General features: G+C 43.3%; 4 protein-coding genes across 9 annotated transcripts; 2 read left to right on the top strand and 2 right to left on the bottom strand.

Annotated features, from left to right (window-relative positions):
- Nucleotides 1-24: 24 nt before the first annotated feature.
- Nucleotides 25-7,798, bottom strand: eif4enif1 (eukaryotic translation initiation factor 4E nuclear import factor 1). Of its 2 annotated transcripts, none has more exons than XM_037251322.1 (19): nucleotides 7,487-7,798; nucleotides 6,706-6,843; nucleotides 6,556-6,629; nucleotides 6,327-6,454; nucleotides 5,926-6,209; nucleotides 5,496-5,694; nucleotides 5,266-5,420; nucleotides 4,853-4,991; nucleotides 4,584-4,760; nucleotides 4,049-4,320; nucleotides 3,661-3,720; nucleotides 3,299-3,485; nucleotides 2,560-2,648; nucleotides 2,198-2,334; nucleotides 1,915-1,996; nucleotides 1,713-1,836; nucleotides 1,342-1,641; nucleotides 1,054-1,230; nucleotides 25-963 (listed from the first exon to the last, which is right to left on the bottom strand). In XM_037251322.1, exons 2-19 carry the CDS (start codon nucleotides 6,805-6,807, stop codon nucleotides 779-781), a joined length of 2,871 nt encoding a protein of 956 aa, XP_037107217.1. In that variant the 5' UTR covers nucleotides 6,808-6,843; nucleotides 7,487-7,798; the 3' UTR covers nucleotides 25-778. The 2 variants fall into 2 exon arrangements, with proteins under 2 accessions (XP_037107217.1, XP_037107219.1); XM_037251324.1 differs by having other exon boundaries at nucleotides 4,584-4,691.
- Nucleotides 7,799-8,142: 344 nt separating this feature from the next.
- Nucleotides 8,143-13,995, top strand: sfi1 (SFI1 centrin binding protein). 2 transcript variants are annotated; one of them, XM_037252320.1, is made up of 27 exons: nucleotides 8,143-8,491; nucleotides 8,556-8,627; nucleotides 8,727-8,837; nucleotides 8,909-9,003; nucleotides 9,083-9,200; nucleotides 9,277-9,361; nucleotides 9,511-9,622; nucleotides 9,698-9,859; nucleotides 9,934-10,004; nucleotides 10,069-10,161; nucleotides 10,382-10,479; nucleotides 10,572-10,638; nucleotides 10,797-10,927; nucleotides 11,015-11,096; nucleotides 11,185-11,360; nucleotides 11,488-11,551; nucleotides 11,627-11,762; nucleotides 11,829-11,950; nucleotides 12,045-12,119; nucleotides 12,283-12,357; nucleotides 12,450-12,605; nucleotides 12,690-12,850; nucleotides 12,931-13,138; nucleotides 13,199-13,286; nucleotides 13,355-13,475; nucleotides 13,552-13,651; nucleotides 13,720-13,995. In XM_037252320.1, exons 1-27 carry the CDS (start codon nucleotides 8,331-8,333, stop codon nucleotides 13,861-13,863), a joined length of 3,084 nt encoding a protein of 1,027 aa, XP_037108215.1. In that variant the 5' UTR covers nucleotides 8,143-8,330; the 3' UTR covers nucleotides 13,864-13,995. The 2 variants fall into 2 exon arrangements, with proteins under 2 accessions (XP_037108215.1, XP_037108218.1); XM_037252323.1 differs by having other exon boundaries at nucleotides 8,144-8,491; nucleotides 13,217-13,286.
- A 354-nt stretch (nucleotides 13,996-14,349) lies between these two features.
- Nucleotides 14,350-18,103, top strand: sirt4 (sirtuin 4). 2 transcript variants are annotated; one of them, XM_037252353.1, is made up of 6 exons: nucleotides 14,350-14,484; nucleotides 14,756-14,794; nucleotides 14,869-15,347; nucleotides 15,471-15,765; nucleotides 16,005-16,159; nucleotides 17,794-18,103. In XM_037252353.1, exons 2-5 carry the CDS (start codon nucleotides 14,771-14,773, stop codon nucleotides 16,155-16,157), a joined length of 951 nt encoding a protein of 316 aa, XP_037108248.1. In that variant the 5' UTR covers nucleotides 14,350-14,484; nucleotides 14,756-14,770; the 3' UTR covers nucleotides 16,158-16,159; nucleotides 17,794-18,103. The 2 variants fall into 2 exon arrangements, with proteins under 2 accessions (XP_037108248.1, XP_037108249.1); XM_037252354.1 differs by lacking the exons at nucleotides 14,756-14,794; nucleotides 17,794-18,103 and having other exon boundaries at nucleotides 14,352-14,484; nucleotides 16,005-16,402.
- LOC119123336 (mitochondrial import receptor subunit TOM6 homolog) lies at nucleotides 16,339-18,090 on the bottom strand. 3 transcript variants are annotated; one of them, XM_037252355.1, is made up of 3 exons: nucleotides 17,949-18,090; nucleotides 17,472-17,589; nucleotides 16,339-17,398 (listed from the first exon to the last, which is right to left on the bottom strand). In XM_037252355.1, exon 3 carries the CDS (start codon nucleotides 17,236-17,238, stop codon nucleotides 16,396-16,398), a length of 843 nt encoding a protein of 280 aa, XP_037108250.1. In that variant the 5' UTR covers nucleotides 17,239-17,398; nucleotides 17,472-17,589; nucleotides 17,949-18,090; the 3' UTR covers nucleotides 16,339-16,395. The 3 variants fall into 3 exon arrangements, with proteins under 3 accessions (XP_037108250.1, XP_037108252.1, XP_037108251.1); XM_037252357.1 differs by having other exon boundaries at nucleotides 16,474-16,607; nucleotides 17,949-18,079; XM_037252356.1 differs by having other exon boundaries at nucleotides 17,312-17,398; nucleotides 17,949-18,079.
- Nucleotides 18,104-18,144: the final 41 nt, after the last annotated feature.

The following is an 18,144-nucleotide window of genomic DNA, read 5'->3' as shown; positions in this document are numbered from 1 at the left end:
GTGGGAGGGAAAGTAAAGCATACATTCTGTTTGTCACAACTTTTATTAATTCTATCTGTGCTTTATAACTTAAGAGCACAAAAAAAAAAAAAAAAAAAACTGAATCCAGACACCTCCAGAAATTGTGAGACTGCCTCCTCTTGTGGCAGTTTGGATGGGAGAGGATACAGTACAAAAGGGGGAAAAACCATGTACACAGAAGGCACAACCAGCAGTCCCTTGGAGTAGTCCTGAAATGATTCTGCTCGTCACATCTATCCAACTGAGCCACTAGCAAGGGAAGAGAAGATACCAAACCTCCCCATCCATTGCTTGCAATAGCTCTCAGTGCGGTTCACGAGGAAAACGAAAGTCTACAAGGAGTGCTACCAGCTCTTAGTGATGCATTTAAACTTTAGTTTCACCTCCCTTATACCTAGAAAAAGAAACCATTGCTATATACAGTGGGACTAAGTTAACTTCCCATCATCTGTACAAATAGTGAATATACATAACTTACTCCCTAATTTACCACTAGTCCAATACAAAACGAGAGGGACAAAATAAAATGAAGGGAGAAAAAAAAAAAAGATGAAACAAATAAACAGAAAAGCATAGCTGCAGTAACATCTCCATTGCCCGGCTTACATTTTCTGTAAGAGCTTTGACTTCATTGTTCGAGTCGCAATGACTGCCCAGGTGTGTGCTGTGGCTTCAAACTAAAGTTCACATTTAAATGTATCCATCAGGGAGAGAAAGAGAAAATATATTTCACAGTCCACAACAGCATTAAAGTTCCTTAAGGCCGGAACTCCAACTCATCTACGCTTATAACCTTGGCTGGCATGGAAGGGAGTTGCTGATCCAGCACATCAGATCCAAACCACTTGGCTAGGCCTGGAGGGGGACTTGCATGTCGCTGGGGGCCATTCGCTCGATGGGGACCTTGGCTCTGAGATGATGGACCTGGGATGCTCTGATGCACTGCAAGGAGAACACAGTTATGCTCACAATGGATGAGTAAAACAAAAAGGCAGGTAATTACACAGATTCATCACATTCCATTTGACTTACTTTGTCTCTGCTGCTGAAGTTGCTGCTGCATCACTGCCAACTGCATCTGATTGTTTGCTCTGGTAGGCAGAAGCGGTGGATGCCCCCCCGTTGCACTGAGAGGGTACAGGGTTTGGCCCAGTATTGCGGGGGGCAAGCCTTGAAGTTGCGCAAGGTCAACATGTGGTGGATATATACCTGAGAATGACAGGGGGTGGCAAGACTCAGCCTTGATCATCATCAATCATTTGAGGTGCAGCATCCACTAGATTCACTCCTTAGCTTAGAATGTTCTTGGCAAACCTTCACCTGCTTGGACCAGTGCTGGGCCAAGCTGCTGGGGTTGGATTCCCTGTGCCAGCATTCGTTGGACCACACTGGGGTGGAGCTGAGGAGGCGGGCGCACCATTGGCACGTGGGATAGCAGCGGTACCGGGTAGATGGAACGCGGGAAAGTCATGGGTGGTCCTGGCGGTGCCGTGGTGGGCGTATGATGTCCGGTAGAAAGTGGCCTTAGTCGCTCCTGATCTTTGCCCGGCAAGGTCTGAGAGAAGTGCTTGACACCACCAGACTGGGCGCCATTCCCTTCAACTGCTTCAAGGTGGTTCTCTGCAATCGTAAGAGGAACATCAAATTTAGCCATCTGTAGTTCAGACGTAAGGCAAATGAGGACTCTGTACCAGCTTGAGAGTGGACTGCTGCCTCCTCTTTGGTCTCTAATCGACTTGCTGGATCATCTTTGCTTTTCTCTTTTGTTGCATACATTTTGCGGATCACTGATGTGGGCGTAAACGATGGAGACAGCTGTTGAAAGAGAAAAAAGAAATACTGTTTTGCTCGCATGGAACAACATTTTTCAGAAGGATAAATCCCTATGCTTACCATACTGGTGACAGCACTGCCTGGTGAGTTTCTTCCAGCAGGCTGGGAGCCTGGACCAGGGGAGCGGTTAACACGCTGTGGTCTGAAACAAACGTATACCACATCTAAGCAAGCAAGTAAAACTAATCTAGACTTTTAATTACTTGGTTAAATGACTTGTCAGCATGTGTTACAACAATTATTTACAATCTGCTGCTTGTGAAGTTCACTGCAGCTTGAGACGGGTCCCCCGGGAATTGATGTACTGCTGTATCATTTTCAAGTCAAGTGAGAAATCACTCACCGATTTTGAAATGATTTGTCCTGTGGTAGCCTGTTGTAGCCGGATGGGAACTGATGATGGGCATGTAGCGCAAGATCCTGCTGAAATGCTAGTGCTTCAAGATCTGCATGATTCACTGGCATTGAGAGCGGTCTCATCTAACAAAAAAGACAAAAAAAAAAAAGGTCAATGATTTTTTTTTTTAACCCCTCAAAAAAAAAAACAAAAAAAAAAAAAAACAAAAAAAAAAAAAGGATTTAAATGGAAAAAAAAAAAGGTTAGAGACTCAATTCGTTAAACAAATGGTACATAATTTAATTTGTGGTACAGCACACATGCTAACAAAAAATTCAATTGCTCCACTAAGGAAAACATCATGCTACCTGATGATGGGCTGCAGCTGCAGGGCTGATGGACCTGTGCATGTCAGCATATTGTTCAGGCATTAAGGGCTGAGCTCCAACAGGAAAGCCTTGAGATAAAATGAGAGAGGACAACCCAGAAAGTAGCCATCAACAGTTTTGTTCTCGGAGTCCATCCCCAAAATTGGCTAGAACACTGTAGTTAACTTTCTACACAAGAAGTCTCATCAAAGTCTTAGCTGTAACATGAATGCATTTATTATCCCCCAGAGGGTTCAATGTTCACAACATAGGATGCCCAAATGTTTAAAATACCAAATTTTTCAGACTACAAATAATTGTGGTGCATTACCGGGAGTGGCCAGAAGATGGCGGTAATGCACACAAACTATTTGCCAACCGCCAAAAGCATAAGTACTATTAGTAGTCGTGGCAACTACTGTTTGACGTGTTGCTAGATTCACATGCGGCTTCCTTACAATGTTTTCTGGAGAAAAAAAAAAAAAAACAAGTAATTTTGATTTTATGGTGTTACAATTCTACATCATCATCGGTTTAAAGTCCGCTTTCCAGGCGCCGCTGGGTTGGACTGGATTCTCAATATGGCTTTCTTCCACCGGGGACGGTCCATGGCCATCTCGTGGTTGAGAGTATACTGAGAACATTTTTGGAGCAAAACTTTTTACAGCCGGATGCCCTTCCTGACACCAACCTTATGGTGTTACAATTCTACAACAAACAGAATGTTAGAACCTTTTACCTGCTGGATGTTGCAAGCGACTGTTGAAGTAGTCTGGTGAGGGTGACCTCTGGGGGAAGAGCGGTGGTGAGGGACCCTTGTGCAGCAGGCCATGTAGAGAGCTGGGAGGACCCGAGACCTCAGAATTGCCCAAAAGGTTGCCAAGTAACACTGGGGAGCGACTACGAACAGGCCGTCCCAAGAGCTCCTACATTGCAAAACACACATTTGCAGGAAATATGACACCAAAACTCACATTCAGGCGTATAGCTTGTAACAGAAATGTGGGCTGGATAACATTTAGAGGCATGTAAAGCTTTTAAGTCTTCAGATAAGTGTTCACTCTAATGATGGCTATTTGAAAGGACTGCCATCTCAAATACCTGGAATATGTTTTTCGGTTGCTGAGGAGGCATCGGAACTTCAGTCAGCCCTGAAGATTGCTGCAGTTAAACACAAATAGTCTGAATTTGTGAATGTGCAATGGAAGCCCTCAATAGACATCAAACCCCAATAAGCATCATGCAATGTGAAACTTGAGGTAGAAGTTTTATTAGGGTATGAAAGATAAATATTAGCATGAATAGATTCTTGTCAAATATGTAACGCAGTAATGACACCATGAAAATTCCGGCTAAGAAGCAAATTTATGCACATCACTGAAAGAGTTGCCAAACAATATTTTGCCATCTCACTCCAACAGTGAACCATTCATCACGCTCCTACTTGTTAGTCTAATACGAAAATTTAGCGTACCTGAGAAATACTTACATTGCTTGAGTTGGTTTTGGGATGCGTTGGCAGAGTTCCACTTGCCTTCATGCTGCTGACCAGTTTATTAAAGGCTGACATATCCGTGTCACGCGAACGTGGACGAGCACTGGGACCACCCGTTAACGCCTCCTCTAAGTGCTCAGCCATGAATGGGGTCCCGTTTCCTCTCCGCGGAGGTGCTACCTTTGGCACTTGTGGTTCTGAGGCCAGTTTCATCCCTTTCATTCCCCCCTCCACTTCCTCCAGGGACAGCACTGCTCCAGAGTGAGCTGAAATTAAAGTAATACCAGTTACTTCACATAGCTTGACAAGCACATGATAAGATCAAGTGGAATGAGTGGGGAGACTTTTTTTTTTGCATTTCAAAATAAAAAGCAGACTTTGGTACTGACAAGTAAGGTGGCATTTATGACCAAAAGGAACAAAGAATTTTATTATGCTATACTGCAATTCCATTAAGTCTACAGTATCAGATGCATTGCTATTGTTATTATAAATGTAGTGTATGGCCGAACTATGGAGCGACACTCACTGTTTTCTCGGAGGCGAGCCTTGTTCTGAGAAAGAGTGGAGAGAAGAGGCTTCAGGTCTACTTTGGCCTTGTGCAACAGCTCCAGTATGTCCACCTTCTCCTTTGATTCTGATGATTGAATGGGTGTGAAGAATGAGGCAGGGCCTTGGCCAGATGATGTGCCAAGGGCTTCAAGCCCTTTAAGAGGGGGGGTGGGGTTTAGTAAAAACTTGACTTTTCTCATTACTTGCTAGTGGGGAAAGGGGGGGAAAAAATAACAAATAATGAACCTGCTAGTTTTTCCAGTTCCTCGTGCGGGGTGGATCTCAGACTGCTAGAGCGGCTCCCTGAAGGGCTCACGTTGCTGGAGAACCACTGACTGAAGCGGCTTGCTGATACAGGCCCTTCGCCTAAAACATCCTCTATCATCTATTTAAAAAAAAAAAAAAAAAAAAGAAAAAAGATTGTGACAGAGGAAAACCACAAACACAAGCAAAGGATGTGCACACTAAAGTCACACTCTGATTTAGGGCAGCTTTCCATAGTCATTAGATTCTACAAGACTGAGACTTTTTAGAAAAAAAAAAAAAAAAAACACCACCTCAGGTCAAGTAAGAAAAGTCAAGGTGATATGAAAGCATCTTAAGCTTTGAATGACAGACTCTTTGTGCGTTCAAACACCTCAATGCATCCCAGTACTTACAGACGCCAGTCCTGGCATGGTCTTCTCCAGATTGAAAAATTCATTGAAGTCAAAGTCACCAGTGGACTGCTCTGGCAGCACATCAGGGTGAGGAACCTCTTGATCAGCTGAAGGCCGCACAGTCACATTTGGCTCCTCTGGCTGTCCATTACATTCTATGGATTCACGGCAAATCCTAAGTCACATCATCACGGCAACTCTGTATGGTATTGGAAACTATTTTCACTTGCCTTCTTTCACAGGCTCTGTCCTCTTCTTTGAGCGCCTGGACTTGCGTCTATCATCTTCTAATAATTTATCATCAAATCCAATGAGCTCGATCGTCTCCGACTGGCTCGTAGGGCCTCCAGAGAACCACTCTGGCTCCTCTTCCGCATAAGAATCATTCCTTCTGCGTTCACTAAACACACGTTTGTCTCCAAAATCTCTCTGCATGAGATAAAAAAAGAAGTCCAATGACCAAGCTGATGCAGTGGGACAACCAAGGCTATTTTTAGTTTTGGCTGCGTGCTGATGCAAGATGAAGTATCTATTGGATATGGGAAGGCCTGTAAAAACGGGCAAATTAATATTTCTGTGGTCTACATTCCAATTTAGCCTCAATATACTATAGCAACACCGGTGTGAGTCTGATTTAGGATGAATGCAATGAAAACCAACCCTGAATCTTTTGTCTTTGAAGTCTCTGACATCCCGTTCCCTTTCCCTTTCCCTTTCCAGGCGGGCTTCTCTTTCAAAAGCTCGGGCAGCAATGATACGGCCACTTCCGATCCTTCGTGATCCTCCTAGACGGAGAGTCTCGTTCTCCTTATTTTCTAATGGGCTGATTGGTCGGGACGAGTGGATTGCAGGAGCAGCATTGCCTTGGCATCCACCTCCAAAGCTACGACGCTGTGGGCTCAGTATGACATCCAAGTCGTCCTCCTTTAACCTCTCGCGGGGATCTGAAGAAAAATGGAGCACACAGACCTTATTCCAAATGTGTTGAATATTGGAACAAAGAAGTGTTAACAAGAGATAGATAGATATTCTGAGCATTTCTTGATGCCTCTGTGAAGTACCTGGGATTCTTCGTTTCAGTGGACCTCTATCCTCCAAATGCTCCTTCTTAAAGCCTTCCATTGGAGAATTACGCCCCGAGTTGGGATACATTGAGATATGCCACTTCTCAGGATCCCAGACGCCATCGCTGCATTAAAACATTTGGAATTATGAAAGACTGCAAATACATTCACCGCCGTTCTATAAAAACTATATCTTTACACTCCGATACACACATTACATGCTTACCTATCATATTTCTCTGACAGACAGTTTGGCCTTTTGTTGGAGATGGGTAGCTCTTTTATTAAGAGAAGCTTCTCCTAAACATTGACAAACAAATTAAACATTGCTACACTTTTGACCGCATCAAACAAAATGTGTCCCCCCCTCCATCACCTTGGTATATCTATGTGGAATTGGTGCTGCCGGTTCTTTCTTTACTTGGTCCACGGCAGCATCACCTGCATTCTTCTCTTGAATACAAGCATCACCGTCCATGGCAGAAACACAGCTTTGATCCAAGCGGTGACTCTGCTGGGAGAGAATTATTTTTGGAAAGAAATTAAGCAATAAGTGTCTGCATCAAATTAAACATTCACAAACTTCTGCTTTTACTTTGGAAAAACCTGTTCAACATTTTTGCTAATTTCCCGACATTTATGTGGCATTTAATTTCATCTAAATGGGACCATCTCAGCATTTTGTTATCCTACTTTGAACTAATCCCACTATGGTTTCCCCGTTGTCTATGAATGGTGCTCGACGAATAAACTTGCCTTAAAGCCGTGAATTTGGTGATCAACAGTCTCTTAACAATGCAAAAATATTGACGTGAAAATGTTGAAAAATGACCAAGACGCGAGTCGGAAAAAAAATCTGCCCAATCGTAGGAGCCGCTGAAATCACCTGAAGATCGTGTACAATTACCGAGGTAATTGATTACAGGCTCGAGACTAATTGCAACTTAGCAAATTGATAGAAGCTGCACAGTAACCTGAATTTGTAGCAAGCGCAGTGAATCCAACTTCAAATAAATAGCACACTGAGTGCGTTGAATAATATTTTTACCCCGCGCCAAGAGTCCGACACTCATCCGTATCTAACTAAAATCCTTTGTAGGGTACACAATTCATAGCGGTCTGAAATTGTACCCTGCAGTCGCACAGAAATGACTTACCCGATATGCCGACTGAATGGGAACGTGGTTGACCTGGAGTTCACGTATGTCAGCTAGCTAGCTAATCTAGCCGCTTCAGCTAGCTAGCCAGCTAACTAGCTGGGAAATGGGATAATGCCCACCTACCAAGTTTTACACCTGCCGATGTTTTGCACTGATTCAAGAAAACGGACTACCCGTGGGTCACTTGAAATAACCACAAAGTTGGAAAATTCGCAAATAATAATCTGTAACACTTGTCTACACGTACTCTCTTTTCTGAGTCGTAGCAGCAAAATTTCTCTGATCGCCGCTTTAAGAAGGTCCTCGGAAAGCTGACACTGTGCCCCTCGCGCCTTTGTAGAATGGGAAATAGTCTGGTACGTTTACTATCTATCATTAAGAAATGTAATACTACTGCAGTAATTTACTTATAATAAATATACAAGGGATGGGTAGAAAAAGCAAAAATATTTTGTAAGGCTGTTGCCACAATTTATGCACACCTTTGATATTTGAAAAGGCATTGGGACAGCCAGTCATAGCTTTAGAGTGTGCTCGATTTGTAAGCTTGACTCACCGGCGACCCCGCTTGGCGTTTCGCTATTGCTCACAAGAGTCGAAACTGTAAACATCAGCGCTGACTATGATTTAACTTAAACTAACCCTGGGCCTTCGTTAGATATCACGTGACGCGGAAAAACAAACGCGCGGTAGTCAACAAAACGCTACAAGCCAGCAGGCGAACGAACATTTTTCCGATACAATGGCCAATGAGTTCTAATAATAAAAATACTATAGTCTATGGTGTATTTTATTCTTTCATACGCCTTACTCTGGATTTACAGCCGTGTGGACTACATTTATGGCAACAATGGAGAAGCAATACCGATTACCAAAGCGAAAATTACACAGTGTCACATTCAGTATTGATACCAAAGTCAGTCCAGTTCCAAACAGTTATATTCCAAAAAGAACTGATTACAGTTGGGACAAATGTGGAAGAATTGACGAGCTGAGAATAAGGTGGGAATTTTCTTTTTGTTTCCCTCACTGTACTTGGTCAGTCTAACGACTTTCATCTTTGCAGAAACCTGGCAAGAAAATTCCTAAAAATATGGCGGCAGAACACCTTTGGTCGAATCCTTCCTCATAAAGCCAAGTACCAATTATATCAATTTAAGATCCGTGTCATTAGCAACAAATTCTGGGCATTCTCGAGTCATGTAACTTGTGCACTCTGTTGTCTTTAAATGTACAGATGTCATTATGACAGCGTGCTGCTGGGAAAAACATTTGAGGCATGGAAAGAGGAGTGGTGGACATTTGGGAGGGGGTGGAGTCTTTCAGTACGTGCCAAGTGTCATTACAGGTGGGTTCCTCGGACATTTACTTAAAAGTTATTCATCAAACTGAAATTGTAATGTCGGGTCTGCCTTCAAGGTATTACCTGCTCTACATGACATTTCGAAGATGGCAAACATTTATGTCACTCCAAGTCGACAAGAAAGACAAAATCCAAAAAGCTCAAGCATTCGGTATTTGACACATGAAGTTCATGGAAGGACTCTTTGACTTTGGAGCATTTTAACCAAATGTTGTGTTGGTGTTCACCAGTTGACAGGCGGCGGACGCGGCAGATGTGGGACAAGTGGAAGTTTTACTGCCAAACGCGTCAACAGAAAATCAAAGCACTTCAATTAGCTCAAGAGCAACACCGGCGCACAAGTTTGCAGTATGTCAAAGTTAATCTACAGATGCACTGGTCTGTGCGGTTTCATTTTCAAAAACAAATTGTATTTTTCATCTAGGTCAGCTTGGCATTTGTGGCAGGCGAGGTTTCGACAGCAACAAAACATTCCACCTATGGAGGACCAAGACTCGACGCAAGGGGCAGTAAGTTGGAAGAGATTTGAAGATTTCCTTGCAGATTCATTGTGGTGGGGTAAAAGGAAAACAAATCACAAGAGCTCCCTTTTGTGTGGTAACATGCATATCTTTTGTCAAATTATTTTTATCATCTGCACTCTACTGTTTGTTCGCAGATAGAAAAAGAATCCAAAGCTTCCCTTCATTTCAGCAATAGAGTGAAAAAGAAATCTTTGTTAGAGTGGCAAAGTTACGTCTCCTGTCGTGAGCGCAAGAAATCCTTAAAAGGTGATCATGACGACATCTTGTGGAGTTTTTCGTCACAGTATTTGCCGCTCATCTTTCACTCACTTGGTCATTCAGCCGACGCCCAGCGCTTTGCCCGTCTTCACCTGATGAAGATGAGCTGGAGAGTGTGGAGGAGCGAGTGGCATCGCAAACAGAGGAAAGAAGAGCATTTGCAAGCCAGCGGGCAGCTGGCGAGTCGGGCATCACGGCGCAGAGCCTTGCTACACTGGAGGACGTGTATCCTCTATGAGCATTTGCTTTCATACCAGCTCCAATGTTTCTATTCGATTCTTTCTTGAGCTCCTCAGCAGATGTAACGCGGCACAGGCAAAAAGCAAACAGAGGCCAGAAAGCAAGTCAGCACTACCACCGTCACCTGCAGGTTAGATCCGGAGAGTCAAGCCATTGGAATCAAGTCATTAAATGTCTCTGTGTTCTTCTCTCAGTGCGTCGTACTTCAGGGGCTTTCTCAAAATGTCTCCCAGAATAAAGCTAAACGGCTGAACAAAAATACGGCAGTCCAACATCATAACCAGACTGTAAGTTATTGAGACCGTGACACAATAATGATACATAAATGAATTATTAATAATGATATATGAATGAATTATTAACTCTGTTGTGTCAAAAATGTTCAAGTTACCATAATCATATCTGATGATCTCTCACTGCACACTTTTGTGCTTGCCATGGCATCATGGCTGAGAATCATTTAATTAAATACATCTCATGTTTGAATTTTTTTTTTCTTCACCATAGGTCATAAAGAAGCACTGGAGACTGTGGAAAGACCGACTGGAGGAGGCTGAAGACAAATCCCTCCAAGCCCTGATAGACATGGCGGACACAAACTACAGGTGCTTTTAATGTCTCTTTTTTTTGTTGTATTTGATGTAAACGTGCTCTACTTTCACTTACGGCTGCTCCTTCCCCCCCCCCCCCTTTATAGGATGTACTTGATGAGTCACTCTTTTGACCACTGGAGGCGGAAACTTGTACAGCAAAGCCGCATGCAGGTGTTTAATGTTGAACATTCTTATTTAAAGCCACCTATTTTCTATACTACTCTTTGGAGTCATAAGGCGCTGGATGTTGGAGAGATGCTGCGAGTGTTTTTCCAGGAGCAGTCAGCACTGCAACGCACTTTATCGGATGTTTCTATGTTGTCGTGCAGGAGTTGGAGTGGCGAGCCGATGTTTGGTTTGCAGAGCGCTGGTTGGCTCATTATTTCGGCTCCTGGTGTGAATATGCTCTGCTGAGAAGTGTGGAGTATGACAAGCAACACAAGGCAGATGTTCATAATAAGTTAGAACAATTGGTCTTTCTTCACTAGCTGCAGTCTCATCCTGGCGGTAGCACAAAAGTTATTTGCCTCCTTCTCTTTGTCTTTAGGCAGCGCCTGTGCACTTGGGTGTTGTGCACCTGGCGGGCAAGGACAGAAGAACACAAGGATGAGATGCTGATGCTGCGAATAGTATGTTGTCTCTTTTGAATAAACCAGTCTACACGGCCGACAATTACTGAGCGTTATTGCTGCTGATATCGAGTGATGTTTTCCTCAGGCCATTCTTCACGAAGAGCAAAGCTGCGTGCAGCGAGCCTGGGCCCGATGGAAAGAACGGACAGAGCAGCAGAAGAAAGGAGAAGATAAGGAAAAGCAGCAGACGTCAGAAGATTCCGAGCTTCCTCCCGCTTTATTGGCACAGCGGGAAGATACCAGTGCTGGCTTACAGGCCAGGTGAGGAGAAAGTGGGATGTAAATACACCGGATGACCTCTGTTACCCGAAGCAGTGTGGGGTCATGTTTTGTCTATTTAATAGTTATTTAGGTTTTGCGTGTTCTTTTTTGCTTCTATGCTCGTCAGGCTCAAAATGTCTGATCTGACTGAACGAGCGCTCTGGCATTGGGCCCTTACTCTTCAAGCCAAGGTTTCACCGACACACTTCATGGCTTCTTTCACTCTACTCGAGTGTCTTCATGCGTTCTTTTGGAACCTTCCGCAGGTGCTCTTCGGGTGGAGGTTGTGGGTCAGAGAACAGCGCAGGAAGAAAGCGGAGGCAGTGGAAACCAAGTGTGCGATGTCTGACTGCCATCAGAACAAAAAATCTTACAACAGGGCTCAAAGTTCTTTAAATCAAGGCAAGAATAATGCGCACAAACATTGAAAGAATTCCTTTTTTTATTATGTTTTTGTTCTATCATTAGCCGAGCTGTTACACAGGGAGCAAATCGACACAGAAAAAGCCCGGAAGCATTACGACTCCAAACTGCTGACTAAAGTGCTGAGAGCGTGGAAAAAGCATCAGCATACACGCCTCAAATATAAGGTAGATTTTTTTCGCTGTTTCGTAGTCGATTGAATAAACAATCCAACCCTGTGCTGTGAAATTGCTGCTTGACAATACGGTGATGATGACACAGGTCATGAAAAAACAAGGAATCTTGTTGCGGAAACTGAAGATGTACGAGACCTACTTTGTACTCTGGAGGAGGAAGGTTTGTTTTTCAAACTCTAATAACCGTTGATGATTAATTTTACACATATAGTGAAAAATGTTGTCGCTGTTCGTTAGGCAACATTTTGAATACGGTGCACAAATTAGATTATGCAAGCATGTGTCCGATGTGTGTTTTTACGATTGATCCTTCACGCCAACAGTTTGAGTTCAAAGTCAAGTTGTCCGAGCAGACGGAACAGGCACTCTGGCATTGGGCACTCACTCTTCAAGCCAAGGTACCACCTGCCTGATTCTTCTCTTCTTGCTTTGAAACTCAGCAATGACAGCTTGATTTGTCCTAAAATGTTTTTTGGAAAATTTACTGCAGATGTTCCATGCATGGAGGCTGTGGTTCCAAACACAGCGCAAAAAGAAGACGGAAGTCGCTCAGGTGGACGACGATGAGTCAACAAGTGCGGCTGTGACGTACGTAGATGACATCAGGAGCCTGACAGAGCCTGAAATGCAGCGAGATGAAGAACCGGTGTGTTGATGTTCAAGTTGGCTTTCCTCAAATTAATGTGCCTCCTTCAATCAATCTGTTTCTTTTTTTTTTTTTTTTCTTTAGCTAAGTCTCCATCTACAAAGGGTGGTGAAGTGCTGTGCTATGAAGTGGAAGCAGCGGGCTTTGTTCGTATCGTTCAAAAAGCCTGTGACCTTCCATTATCCTGATTCGAAACTCGATTGTCCATCCGACTCAAGGGAGAATGACGTAGATGATAGTGAGCTGTGAGTACATAGCAAGCCTGAAGAGGTTTATAATTTTTTTTTTTTTACTAATTTATTACATCATGCCCCCCCTCGCCTAGAATCCGTCCATTAGTGCGCCGCCAGCCTCGTCGCTGCGAGGAATTGTTTGCGCCTTCATCAAATCTTGCATCGTTATCTTCATCGCGTCCAAGTGGAGACGTGTGTCACGTGTCCTACCAGAAACCCCCAGCTTCCATCCTGGACACGTCTGAGACACCCTGTGAGCTGCTGTTGCCTCCCGCTGCTTTCATGAACACAGAAAACAAGGTAATATTCATCACTTGGACTTTGATGCATGAATTCACCACCGAGTCATCCATCCTCTAGTTGTTGTTTGTGTCCAAGATGAGACAAGCCAACATCCTCAGCCCAACAGCGGTAGCCAGTTTGGAAAATATTTCACCAACATCATCAGGTACATCTACATCTTACTTTCTGGTTTAGAGGAATTATTTACAAATATATCTTGTTGCCTCTTTCAAGACATACAGTCGAGAGAACCGTGCGGAGAGTCGGCAAATGATCCAACTTCAACGCTGATGAGGGAGCTAATGAGCATCCAGCAGGACATGAGAAGCTTCCAGCAGGACAGGAAGCAGCTTCGGTGAGCAAGAACAGCGTTTGTCTCACTTTAGTTTTCTTCTGCTCGGTTGTTTACTCCAGGCTTTTTGTCTGCTCAGGCTCTGGCAGAAAGTGAAAGACGTGTTGCAGAGTTGGCTGCAGAGCAGTGGAAAAGATGAGGAAATGGAAAAGATGGCAGTTTGTCAACAGGTAAAGGAGGTAAGTAAGAGTTGTTGTTTATTGCTGACAAAAACAGCCCTCTCAGTTAATCGTTTCCGTGTTGACAGCTGGAGGAGCGCATTGAGAAATTGTCCTGTGAGCTGGGAACACGAAGGCTGACAATGCGTTTTCATGCAGAAAGACTCCAACATTTACAAGCTGTCCTCGACTGCTCAGGATTTGCTTCGCTTTATCGACAAGTACAGATGTAAATGTACTATTAGGTTAATTTATATTTTTGTGTGTGGGGGTGGGGGGAGTCACCGTGATGGAGTCTCAGGCATTGTATCTAAAATATCATGTTTTTTTCTAACAGTGAATAAAAGCACTTTTGCATCCGTCTTGTGTGTGTCATCTTCTGTTGAAATGGATCTTTTAAAAAAAAAAAAAAAAAAAAATATCCTGAAGAAATACCAACAGATTTTTATATGAACTCTACTTGCATATGTTCGATTACACTGTAATGTAAAACATTTTATTCAATGTGTTTTTTTTCTAAAATTTGTAATTACGTCATCTAATATATTTATATATATATATATATATATATATATATATATATATATATATATATATATATATATATATATATATATATATAAAAATGCATCTAACTTAGATTGCATTTTCGTATACGTTCGCCTATATGACTACATGTCCCAGAAGACATTGTGCGAATATGTGCGTTTGCTCTTCAATTGACTTCCGGTTGCCCTCAATGTCAGTCGATAATGGTTCCGGGTTTACATTTTGCCTAAGGTGTTTGACAAGTCATATAACAAGGCACAAACACGCTTCTTTTGAGTCATAACAACTCACACTGCTGTCGTAAGGTAATGTAGTTTGTTGCGTCTACTTATTTAGTGCTTGGTTTGTTTTTTAGCTATTTATATTTCTGTACATGTTGTGTTTACTTAAGTGTACGTGTGACAAGATAACTTGGATGTACAGTATCATTCAAGCTATAAGAAATAGTACGACTAGCCATGTAAATTATTACTATTAAATAATACGCTGAAATTATATAACATTGTGTTACCTCATTTCATTAATGTACGTTCCACTAAAGACAACAATTATTTAAAACAAAATCTTTGGTTGCAGTTTTGGCCGAGATAGATGAACAAAGGTGCATTATATATCGTAAGTACTTGGGCTTACTGTATAAATATTTAACCAATTGAGTGACAATTTTTTATATGCCCACTCTGATGCAGATGAGATTGTCATGCAGAGTCACAACACTGCACATGACATCGTCCAGGAGGGCATCCTCAGCTCCTGCTGGGTTCTTCGTCCCTGATTGCAGCTCCATAGACACGCAGTCCCTGCAGCTGCTCCAGGATTTTGTCTCCCGGGCCACAAGGCTCTTTGCCATCAGCGGCGCTGGTCTCTCCACAGAGTCAGGCATTCCAGATTACCGCTCGGAAGGTGTGGGCCTCTACGCCCGCACTGACAGGCGTCCCATGCAGCATGTTGAGTTTGTCCGTAGCGCCAAGTCCCGTCAGCGTTACTGGGCAAGGAACTTTCTGGGGTGGCCACAGTTCTCCTCGCATCAGCCCAACGCAGCTCACAGGGCCCTGCAGCATTGGGAGGTACAGGGAAAGCTCCACTGGCTGGTGACCCAGAATGTAGATGCGCTCCATTCAAAGGCAGGACAAAAAAAACTCACTGAGCTCCATGGATGTGCTCACAGGTGACCAAAAATCACAATCATAATGCCCCCCCCCCCCCGATTAATTAAATAATTAATTCATCTAATTAAATAGAACCATGAAAAAATCAAGCAAAAGTGATTTCAAATCATTTCTATCTTCAGAGTGATGTGTTTAGGCTGCGGCAGTATTTCAGCGAGGGAGGAGCTCCAGAGGCGTTTTGTAGAGCTCAACCCAGACTGGAGGGCTCAGGCCGGGGCCGTGGCTCCGGATGGGGACGTGTTCCTGGAAGACGAGCTGGCTCTCAATTTCAGGGTTCCCTCCTGTGAGGTCTGTGGAGGAACACTGAAGCCCGAGGTTACCTTCTTCGGTGACTCTGTGAATAAAGACACAGTGCAGTTTGTGCACAACAAATTAGCGGAATCGGATGCCGTGCTCGTCATCGGGACATCGCTGCAGGTAAGTGGCACTCAAGTGGCACTTTTGACAAAAATATTTTCAGTCTTTTCTAGGAATATCGTCATTTTTGTTCAGGCCTATTTAATTATTCTATTGAACCACAATTCTAAAACAATGTCTGACTTCCATTGGTTATTTTTCCTTTTATTACTTTTGTCAGGTTCATCTTATTTCTGTGAGCACTATGAGTGGTACAAACAATTTTATGCATGAATGTGCTTATCTGTGATTTTCCACAGGTCTACTCGGGATACAGATTTTTACTGGCAGCCAGCGATAGAAATATACCGGTCGCCATCGTGAATATTGGACCGACGAGGGCAGACCATTTGTCCCAGCTGAAAGTGAGAGGTCGCTGTGGTGAAGTGCTGTCAATCATTCAACCTCTCTGACGGTATGTGGTAAAATTTGGAAATTCAAAGAGAAAAACTACCTCAATTCTGCTACCCGGATCGCTGAGATGCAAAGTGACACTTGATCTGATGAATAGTAAACTTCAGGAATATTTCAAAAAATACTTTTATGGTTTGTTTTTGTACCACCATGTAGTCCTGCTGTAATAAGTAAAAGAAGCTGTTTTTATTCATTTTAAACAGTTTAATGGAGTCATGAATAAAACATGATGTTGAGTTACAAACAGACTGATGGTAGAGTGACTGCAGACTGACAGACATTGAGCTCTTTTAGGATATTTTGCTGCTGGAATCTCTCTTGAAGGCCAAGCTTCCACTCCTCCAGACTGGATAGTGACTCATTTTGTAGGATGGCCGGGATGCTGAATGAGTACAGGCAACTTTTATGGCTGGTTGCATCTGGCGCCCATGTTGCAGTTGCCTTGGTCACTGTCAAGGGGGTCATAGAGAGGCAGTTTTCAAAGCTCTCACTCTGCTCAAACCAGTAGATGGCAGGGTAACCCAATAACAGTCCGAAGACGGCGCTCAGGTTCCACTCATCTGAACCTTGTGCCACAGAAATACTTTTGTCAACATCCTTTCCTGCATCAAGCCCTCTGAGACAAAAAAGGAGATCTTGTGCGATGTTCTTCAGCCCAGCTCTGACTGACTCTATGATGGCGGGCTTCTCTAATGAGTGGCTGACGTCGATCACAGCCGGGCCACCGTTGCGAAGCACCTTCTCGAGATTGGACCGGGTTGCAACCGGGTTAACAATGAGGCTGTTACCGTTCAAGTCCAAGGTGATAAGGGAGTCCGACACGAGCTGGGACGATTGACACGAGCGCAAATAGTGATGCACCTGCTCTCCGCTGGCGCTGTTGGCATCATACAGCAGAGCAGGTTTCAAAGCCAAATCAACGGCCAAAAGCTGAGCAGCCACATCCAGACTTTGAGGGATGGAGAGAGATTTCCTTCTCGTGGACAAACATTTACGAGCGGCAGCAAGAAAAAGCTCTCGAGTGTGCATAGCTTGACTAATTACATGCAATTTAAATGTTAGATTCTGCACAGTTGACATAGTTTCAAATCTAGCCAATATTCTCAAGCCTGTAGACAATGAAAAAAATAATTTAAAATATGGAAAAGAAAAATGAATTACTAAAGAGAAGATATATTTCAAACTTGGATTAACAAGACATTTTTCTTTACATCCCTTGATTCTTCTTTTGTAGTCAGACCTAAAAACGATAAAACGTGATTACAAAATATCTTTATTACCTAACAGTAAATTGAGTACAAGCGCAATCTCACCATGTACAGGATGAGGCATTGTTACGTTGCAGGCTGAGGAGCCATCAAATCAAAATCGGTGAGATTTCTGGCAATCCAAACACCGGCTGCAAACAACCCCAGGTTGACCAGAAGATTCCTGAAAACAAATTAAAAGTTATCGCACCAAATCACTCAAAATGTCATCTTTTGCAGAGGCTTTGTCATAGCCTGTGCAAAAATTAGTAACAACTGGAGAGTTGAAGTCACTTATTGCAAAAAGCTTGAAATATATGTAAAATGTGCAAAGCACAGAGTAATTAGTCGTTATTTTCTTTTCCTTTTTTTTCCTGCCCAAAATCAGATGGAATAGGCTGCTACAGCGACCCTTGTGAGGGAGGATAAGCGGTTCAGTAGATGGCAAGGACAAACATCTAATGACTTGATGCTAATGCTAAGAAGAAACGGCAGACAGACAGACACATGGTTTTAAAACCGCTTCACACTACTTTCACTCACCTCCTGAAATCATTTCTGTCTGTTGCAAATTTACACGCCGAACTGATCCAATCTGTCACGCTTGACGAGCCGGACGAGCTCTTTTTGCCCGGTACTCCGCTCATGTTGCACCCGGTGAGACTAGCTTAACAACGAGGCTGACCAAGGCGGAAGTAGCGCAATCACTAGCTCACTACGGCGAGCGACGAGGCTCGTA

The sequence above is a fragment of the Syngnathus acus genome, chromosome 5, assembly GCF_901709675.1.
Source record: "Syngnathus acus chromosome 5, fSynAcu1.2, whole genome shotgun sequence".
NCBI classification, from domain to species: domain Eukaryota; kingdom Metazoa; phylum Chordata; class Actinopteri; order Syngnathiformes; family Syngnathidae; genus Syngnathus; species Syngnathus acus.
This window is presented reverse-complemented; position numbering and strand designations above follow the sequence as displayed.